Source organism: Pongo pygmaeus, chromosome 13 (genome assembly GCF_028885625.2).
Source record: "Pongo pygmaeus isolate AG05252 chromosome 13, NHGRI_mPonPyg2-v2.0_pri, whole genome shotgun sequence".
Classification (NCBI taxonomy): domain Eukaryota; kingdom Metazoa; phylum Chordata; class Mammalia; order Primates; family Hominidae; genus Pongo; species Pongo pygmaeus.
The window spans coordinates 24,668,010-24,677,151 of record NC_072386.2 but is presented as its reverse complement, the minus strand read 5'-3'; the positions used below and the strand labels follow the sequence as shown (position 1 = coordinate 24,677,151).

At 44.2% G+C, this 9,142-nt stretch overlaps 1 protein-coding gene across 1 annotated transcript; it reads right to left on the bottom strand.

The window, feature by feature from the left end:
- Window positions 1-2,878: 2,878 nt before the first annotated feature.
- TAF1L (TATA-box binding protein associated factor 1 like) lies at window positions 2,879-8,851 on the bottom strand. Its single transcript, XM_054502882.2, is given in 2 exon segments — window positions 2,879-3,408; window positions 3,410-8,851. Coding segments are annotated over 2 exon segments (5,685 nt in total). The 3' UTR covers window positions 2,879-3,165.
- Between the last annotated feature and the right edge of the window lie 291 nt (window positions 8,852-9,142).

Genomic DNA, 9,142 nt, shown 5'->3' with positions numbered 1-9,142 from the left:
TAACAAATGACCATAAACTTAGTGGCTTTTTCATTTTTTTTTTTTTTTTTTAAGAGATGGAATCTTCCTCTGTTGCCCAGGCTGGAGTGAGTGGTGCAATCTCAGTTCACTGCAACCTCCACCTCCTGGTTCAAGTGATTCTCCTACCTCAGCCTCCCGAGTAGTTGGGATTACAGGCATGCACCACCACACCCAGCTAATTTTTGTATTTTTAGTAGAGACGGGGTTTCACCATGTTGGCCAGTCCGGTCTCGAACTCCTGAACTCAGGTGATCTGCCCTCCTTGGCCTCCCAAAGTTAGTGACTTTAAACAACACAAATGTATTCTCTGATAGTTCTGGGTATCAGAAGTCCTACATGAGTCTTACAGGGCAAAAATCAAGATGTCAGCAGAGTTGGTTCCTTCTGGAGGATCTAGAGGAGAATCTACTTTCTTGCCTTTTCCAGCTACCAGAGCTGCATTCCTTTCTCTTTCTCTGCCTTCAAACCCAGTAGTGTAGCATCTTCAAATCTCTCTGCTTCTGTCTTCACATCACCTTCTGTCTTACTCTTACTCTCTCTCTCTTTCCCCTCATCTCAAGATCCTTAACTCAGTCACATTTGCAAAGTCCTTTTGACCATGTAAAGCAACGTATTCACAACTTCCGGATATTAGGAACTGATGATTCTTGGGGACTATTATTTAGCCTACCACAGTAATTGTTGGGTGAATTAATGAGTGAAGGGAGAGAGCCAGGAATGCTTCACAGGGGGAGAAATGTTTAAACTGTAATATGAGAGATTAATAGGTATTTACCAGGCAGACAAACAAAGGTTGCATTCATTCTAGGAATAGGGAATCACATGGACAAAGGGCTAGAAGTAAGAGAAAGCAGGTTTTGTTTGGAGAAGGAAGCAATAGTGTCTTCTTGTACTGAGAGTTTGAGAAAGGATTTGAAATGAGCAGACAAGTCAAGGCTGAGTTCTACATCATTGGAGGTATAGAAGACTGTGCAAAGACTGTAGACATTGCCTTTAGGTGAGTCAATGCTGAGTCATCTGCATGCTTATTACAATTCATTCATTCAAGATTTAACAAGCAATCATTGAGCAGATTTTTTATGCCAAGAGATGGTTAGGTACCACCTAAAACAGATATCATTAAACCTAAACAGACCAAGATGGCAGCATAAGAGAGAAGGGATAAAATATTGACTGGCTGTTAGAACATTAGTTTGGGGGTGTCTTATGTACCAGCAAGGGTAACATGTGAAAGATCTTAGAGAAGCTCTGTGTCTTTGTGGCATTCTTCTATGTTTTAAGATGTTTTAAAAATAAAAGTAATGCAAATTAGAAAATGTAAGCATGCAAAACAAAGAAAATAAAGATACATTTCTACTATTCAGAGATAAACACAATGAATATTTTGGTATATCTACTTCTAGAATTTATTTAATATTATGCACATATGAAACTTATTACAAAGTATTTATTATGAAATATTGAGATATGCTAAAAGAAACAGAGAAAAATATAATGAAAATCCAGGCACCCACTACCCAGCTTAAGAAATAAAACATTATCAATACAGTGAAGATTCCCTGTTTACACACATTTCTGAATTTCCATCTCTCTCTTTTTTTGGGAATACAAAAAATGTGTTACAAAAATAATACATACTTGTAAAAAAATTCAAACAATACAGAAATAAAAGCACAATATCCCACCCAGCATACATAACAAACACAGAAGCCCTCTCCCGTCCAATCCCATTCCTGGGGGGTTATCATTGTGAACAGTTAGCATATATCCTTTCAGACTTTTACCTTTGCATACAAGAGTATATATAAAAACACATACAAATAAACACACATGGTTCTGTGTTTTACAAAAATGGAATCATATATATCTGTTATATATGATTCTTCAATTTCTTTCTTCATTCATACATTACACAGATTTCTAAAACACAAACCTGATTACATCACTCCTCTAAGAGCTTATTTCCCATAATATAAAAATCATACACATTAACAACAAACGCAAAGCTTGTGATAATACACTTCCTGCCTATCTTTCAGTCTCATCTCTAGCCATTCCAGCATTAAAGGACTGGAATACAAACCATCTTAAATCCTTCCTGGAACAAGGCAGTTACAAACAAACAAATTAGAAACACACTGCCATTCCTAGACTGTGGCCTTTCCCATTCATGTTACACTTTGCCTGGACTTTTCCATCTGTCAAACTTCTACTAATTCTAAAACAATCAGCTTAAAAATTATCTCTAGGAAGACTTCCTTGACTTTTCAGACATAATTACTCCCTTATTTCCCCTATACTTTACAGCTAGCTTCTTAATTGCACTTATCTCACAATACTATAATGATTTATTAACATGTTTTGAATTCCACTTCCCCTCCCCTAACTCGATGGTGAACTCTTTGGGTAAAAGGGATTTGTCTTATTTACCTTTGCATCCCAAGGATCTGACAGAGTGCTTATCATGAAAAGGAGATGCTCAGTAACATATCTGTTGAGGGTTTTATGATTCTAGGAACATTTGCTGAGTACCTACTATGCACAGAACCATATCCTAAGCATGAAAAGAAACACAAGACACAGTCTTTGCCCTAAGAAACTTACCATTTTCCTACCATTTCCCCTGGTGGGGAGGGAATGAAAACATTTAGATGGCAACATTATCATTTCTGACATACAGGCTGTTTCAAAATTTACGGTAATTTGCCTCAAATCCATATAGGAACTAGGCATTGTATAATTAAATAAATAATAAAATAATGGGCGGTTTGTCACATAGGTTTAAGTGTATCAGAGTCCACTAGAACCCAATTCTCTGTCCCAGCAGGAGGGCTCTCATCTGTTCCAGCCTGTAAATTAGAAAAGTGAGATGATACCATGCTTGTAAATTTTCTTTCTTTTTTTTTTTTTTTGAGATGGAGTCTCACTCTTTCGCCCAGGCTGGAGTGCAGTGGCGTGATCTCCACTCACTGCAACCTCCACCTCCCGGGTTCAAGCAATTCTCTTGCCTCAGCCTCCCGAGTAGCTGGGATTACAGGCATGCACCACCATGCCTGGCTAATTTTTGTACTTTTAGTAGAGATGAAGTTTCGACATGTTGGCCAAGCTGGTCTCGAACTTCTGACCTCAGGTGATCTGCCCGCCTCAGCCTCCCAGAGTGCTGAGATTACAGGTGTGAGCCACCACGCCCGGCTGCAAATTTCCGATGCTGCTGAAGCTTGGGTCTTGGGTGTTCAACTTGGGATCAGGCTCCTCACAGCTCCCATAACTGATGTTGCTATCCTTCAAATCATGGGAAGCCTCCCCACTGTCTCCCTCATAGGACATCATGCTTTCTTCATTTTCCATACCCATCCTTGTGTTCTCCTGAAGCATGCTGAAGCATGCAGGGTTGTTTGGGTCTTATTCCACCATATCCCACATCAGAGTCACTTCCACTTTCACTCAGCTGGATAGCAGAGAAAGGATTGTCTCCTTCTTCATCACTCCCAGCATCTTCCTCATCTTCTTCTCCTTCAGACATAAGCAAATCCTCATACAGGACACTGGCTTCAGGTTGTTGTACAGTTCCTTCCTCTTCATCTGCAAGATCACCATCTCCCCCTTCTGGGGCTGGAGGCTTAGGTTTCCCATCCTCCTCCTCATCATCATACTCTTCAATATCCACATCAGAGTCTTCCTCACCCAGCCTACCTCGGCCCTGGCACATCTGCTTTTCTGGAGTGGCAGTGGGAATATCCAAGACAGACATATTGCTCTCATCTTGAAATACAGAGGCATCTCGAGACGTACTGAGGGATGTGTTGGTTTCATACATATCAGGAGGCTGAGATGTGTAGGGCCCTGGGGTCATTGGGTCCAGGCTTTCTAATTCTGCTTCCTCCAAAGCTGCTTCTTTAGCTGTACAAATATCCTTCTCAAGTTGAGTCAAATGCTCATCATACTCAGTGATTGTCTGGTAACAGACGTTCACAATCTCCTGAGCAGTTTTAGTATACTGACTCTCAGGTCCATTATACTTAACACTGTTGGCCAGAATAAGGTTTACATCATCTAGAAAACTCTCCCGACTCTGATACTTGTGCTTGGAGATGTTCTTACGTATGGTCTCTAAATCCACTGGATTGACAATCACTTTGTAATAATCTGGAACAAACTTCTTATTAACTGGGTGATGAAATGGCCAAGAATCTGGAACTGCCATCATTTTCTGGGTGACAATGTTGTCCAGAATGAAAGAAAATGCCACTTGGTCATCATCATCCAGCAAGGGGTTGATAGCTTTCTCTAAGCGAGCTAATTTGTCTTCTTTCTCTTTGAGTTTTTCATCACAGAGATCCAGCATGGATTGAGAAATCTGAGTCAATGAATGTTTTGGCCCATTGTAGGTTGCACTGTTTTTCACAATTAGCTCCAGATGCTCTCTGAACTCTTCCCGAGATGGGTAGAGGCATTTACGCACATTTTCACGGAGTGTTTGTAGGTCCATTGGCCGAGTGATGATTTTGTAGTAGTCCTTTACAACCTTTGCATTGACTGGAGTGTGGAAAGGGTATGTATTTGGAAGATCTCTCATGTCATTGATGATAGACTCCAAGATGGATGACAGCATCACCATAGGGTCTGTGCGGCGTCGGTGGATGGACTTATGAGGTGTATTCAAATAGTCACAAGGAACAGTGGTTCCAACTCGCCGTTTCTTCTTTGGAGGAAGCTGCTGTTTAGGAAACTTGAGAACCAGAGATTTTCTGCGAACCTCATCCACATTCTCAATTAGCTGTTTCCCCAAGACAATTTTGGTCCCTTCAACCTTGATAAGTTCTTCATTATCATTATGAATGACTGTCTTTTCCAACTCCTCCTCCTGCTCTTCTGTCATGGCAACAGGTTTGGAAGGTGGCACATTTGTTTGATAATAGAGGGGGCAGAATTTGTTAGTCCTCATGTGTCCAATGGCACCACATGCCCCACATTTCAGTTTTAGGTCAGGACGCTCCTTCATTTTCTTGGGCTTCTTCTCAGGAGGACCCTTAAGCTTCTCCTTTTCCTGGTTCCGCTTAAGCCGCCTCAGTTGCTCTTGAATCCTCCGCCGTTCTTTCCGCATCTCTTCCCGATGTTTTTCATCAAAAAGGGCAAATTTCTGAATGAATGTCTCATCTTTTGTAGTCCGTATGCGCACATAGGCATCAATGACAGCTGGTTTTCGGACTGTCTCACAGCGAACATACTCTTTCCCCTCTTCATCTCGAAATGTGCGATAAATCTTGAGACAGTATCCAGTGGCAGAAGAGTTAAGGCTAGTCATGGAAGCTGTGTCATCATCTCGGTGATTGTTTCCTGATGCTGCTGAGCCTGCTGCCAGTAGCATTCGCTGTAGTTCCTTCCGCTCCTGCTCCTCCCATTCACGTGACAGCTGAGAGCTGGTTTTCTTGTTCTGCAACATGTTCTCAATGTTCTTTCCCATTTCTTCAAAGTCACTATCTTCAGCTGAGCTGCTGTCTGTGTCAGTTGATAAGACCTCAGTTGATGACAGAACCTTGTTCTGTAGGTCAAAGATACGCTGACATTCCTCTTTGTAACGCTCTTGATGCTCAGCCACAGAAAACCTTGATCCACGGGCAAATTTACTCATGGGCCCCTCTCCAGAACGAGCCTGTTCTGTTGACATTGTGCGCACCACATCAATCACTTCCCAGCGGGACAACTTTTTAATCTCTTCCTCGGGCACACCAAATTTACGTAGAAGTTGCTTGGCATTTTTCAGGGAAAGGCGACGAAGGTCTGCATCTGTTCCTGTCACTGTCTTCACTGCCTGCAGCTCTTTATCATCCTTCTGCTTTGTTGGTTTATTTGGAATCTTCACATAGGAGAATCCTTCACCACACCCTGTGGGATCTGCCACCCCAGTCACTTCTAGGAGACACTTGCCCTTCATGGCAGCAATGAAGGCCCTTGTGGTGTTCCAAGGAGCAGTGTGAACTTCATCATCAATCTTCATCTGGAAATCTTCCTCATCTTCTTCTGGGGCAAAAAAGGATTTCTCACCATAGCCAGCATCCTTCAGTCGTTGCTTTGCAGCTATCATGCTATAATAAGCACAGCACTGCTCTGGTGACACCTTAGCTCTGATCTCTTCTTCCGTTGGTAAACGAAAATCAGACTTAAGCACCCACCAGTTTGAATCCATCCCTGTGCGTTTGAAGTCAGCGCAGAGCTTTAGCCTCTTCCGGATGCTGCTTTCTGAATGGGAAGGAAAGGCTTTTTTTATATCTTCCATTCGTATCCTCCGTGGCCGATCTTTACTTTTCCAGAAAAGGCGGTAAATAAAAACCTCTAGAAAGTCTCGAATATGCATATTGGCCCTTCTGGAGTTAGGCCCAGGAACTTCAAACAAGGGACACTGCTGGCCAACCACAAAAATATCCACTAATTCCCGAATATAGTAACCCTGTCTTGTCCGAATGATCAGAAAATCAGTTTCTGGCATCTTATGAAGATACATTGGAGCACGAAAAAGGTTGTTCTCAAGTGCCTGCAGTAATTGGCCAGGATGGAGAGAGCCCAAGAAAGGAGATGTATGGCAGTAAACAGTTTCCCCATATTTACAATCTGGTGCTCCAGGATCTTTTCCAGGTTTCCGTTTATAATAGTTCTTTATCTTGGTTGCCATGCCAACCTGCATCATTAAGGGTCCATTTTCCTCACTATATTCTGCAAGAATAAGATCTCCATCTTTGCCTGTGAGATCCTGAGGTGTGCGCATAAAAAACAACTCTCCACCACCTGAGGCTTGCCTCTCTTGTTCTCTCATCTTGGCCTTTTTTCTGATGTGCTTTAGCAAAGGTTGGACTGAATGGGGACCTGGCTGAGACAGTGCACCAAATGAGTACTTTTTCAGAGGTGGGCGATGGAACTGCCGGATTTTGATGGGCCCCATGTGGGTGGGAAAGAAGGGCTGCCATAATTCCATAGCAGGAATTGAATGCTGGATAATATTCCCTCCAAAGGTGCCCCAAAGACCCTGTTGCTTGGGGAAATAATACTCATCATTGGAGAGATTCCATGGATCTTTCACTTCTGGCTGAGACATGTTCTGCTGTGGTTCCTCCCTGATGACACCTGTTTTGCCCAAGAGAATTCGACTCTTCTTCAGAGATGATTCCTTCTTACTCTCCTTGGAGGGGGAGTTAGAGGTGGCCTCTTCCTTCTCATCAGGAATTTCCAAAATGAGGTTCTCATCATTGGGATCAAGTGCCAAAACAGGAGGTTCCAACAGCCGGGGCATGGCCTGAGCATCCCAAATGATATTGTCCTCCCAGCGTCCATACACCAAATCCTCATTGTCAATCGGAAAAATGGAGTACCAAGGTTTGTCATCATCCAGAGTGGCTGCAAAACCTTGCTGAACATTGTAAGCCATTGCATTCCTAGTCATGCTAGAAGGAAGCCAGCCTGCCAGGCTTGCATGCTGAGGTTTTGTCCCTTTGTGTTTGACATCCTCCCCATCCCAGATGATAGAATCCTCCCAATGCAGCTGTGTCACCATCAGGAAGTTTTCGTCAGCCAGAAGATCAGTGCCATTGCTTTCCTCAAGTTTTCTAAATTCCTCCGTCATTCTAGATTTTATCACAGGTTCATGTTGTGTCTTTCTCAGTTTGAAGCCATAGTCAAACCCACTGCCATCTTCGGAGACACCCAACATATCATACCACAGTCGGGCAGGCCCATAACGCCACTCAGCCACTCTTGGTTTGGTATCTGTCACTTTATCTACATCTCCAGTTGATTGGGAAAATTTGGACTCCACAGGAACCATCATCGTGATTTCATCATCAGAGAGGCACTGCTCTGGAGGTGGTGGTGGAGCGTAGTCATAGTTCCACAAAGACTTCTGGCTGACTTCTGATTCTACCGAGCATTCCACCTCCTGGATCTGCTCTTCCTGTATCAGCTCACGATGCTTCTTCCTCTTTCTCCGAGCACTCCGCCAAACAGATGGGACATTCTTCCCTGGTCCAAAAAGATGTAGGAAGCGTAACACCTTTCCAGGTCGAAATTCTGGAAAAAGTTCTGTGACACTTGGCAACAGCTTGGTGGCATCATGCTGCATAACCCCAGCCAATGGAAGGGTCAGCTTTCCATCCTCAGATTCTGCCTGTGTTGCTTCCTGAGGTCCCATCTCAGATTCTGAATCAGAGTAACTACTGAAATCCACCTTCTCTGAGGCCAAAAAAGAAGGGGCAATGATGGAGGGCAAGATGATGCCTTCTCCATTTTCAGACACACAGGTAATAGCATCTTGGTCCTTATCCTTCTTCATTAGTCCCAGGGGTGGAGGTGGAGGAGGCATCAACTTGCAATCAATGCCTTCACAATCAGCATCATAGTCGTCTTCATCATAATCCGAGTGGCGAAGGGGCTGCAAGCTCCCCATCGTCTGCTGGTGTCTTCGGCTTTCATCTTCTGCCACCTCGTTGATGTCTGAATAGTCCACAGCATCTTCTGTACTCCTAATCCACCCTTCATCATTTACCAAGGCACCGCCAGTCCCGGTCAATTCTTCATTTGCCGTGAGTTCAGTGATCAGGCTGCCCAGCCCCAAAGCCCCCAAGCCTGCCAAGTGCTTCTTACACTCATCATCTAAGACGTTTTCCCCCTCCAGCTGCCCCGCTCCATTGATGTTGCCGAAAAGGATACCCGCTAAAGAAAATGGGCCGCCTCCAGCTGAATCTTCCTCGCTGTCCGTGTCTGACATGATGGCGGCAGTGACGGCAGTGACGGCAGTGACGGTAGCTGCTGCCCTCAGCAGCAAATCGCAGCCAGGTCCCATAAACCGGAAATAAAACAACAGTCGCCCGGAAGTGACCTACTTAGCTCCCTTACCCTACCAGCGTCTACCGGAAGCTGAATAAAGGCGGGGGGAGGGGGCGAAGGGGCGGGGGGAAAAACCCCGGAAAACTTTTTTTTTTTTTTTTTTGAGACGGAGTCTCGCACCATCGCCCAGGCTGGAGTGCCGTGGCGCGATCTTGGCTCACTGCAAGCTCCGCCTCCCGGGTTCACGCCATTCTCCTGCCTCAGCCTCCTGAGTAGCTGGGACTACAGGCGCTCGCCACCACGCCTT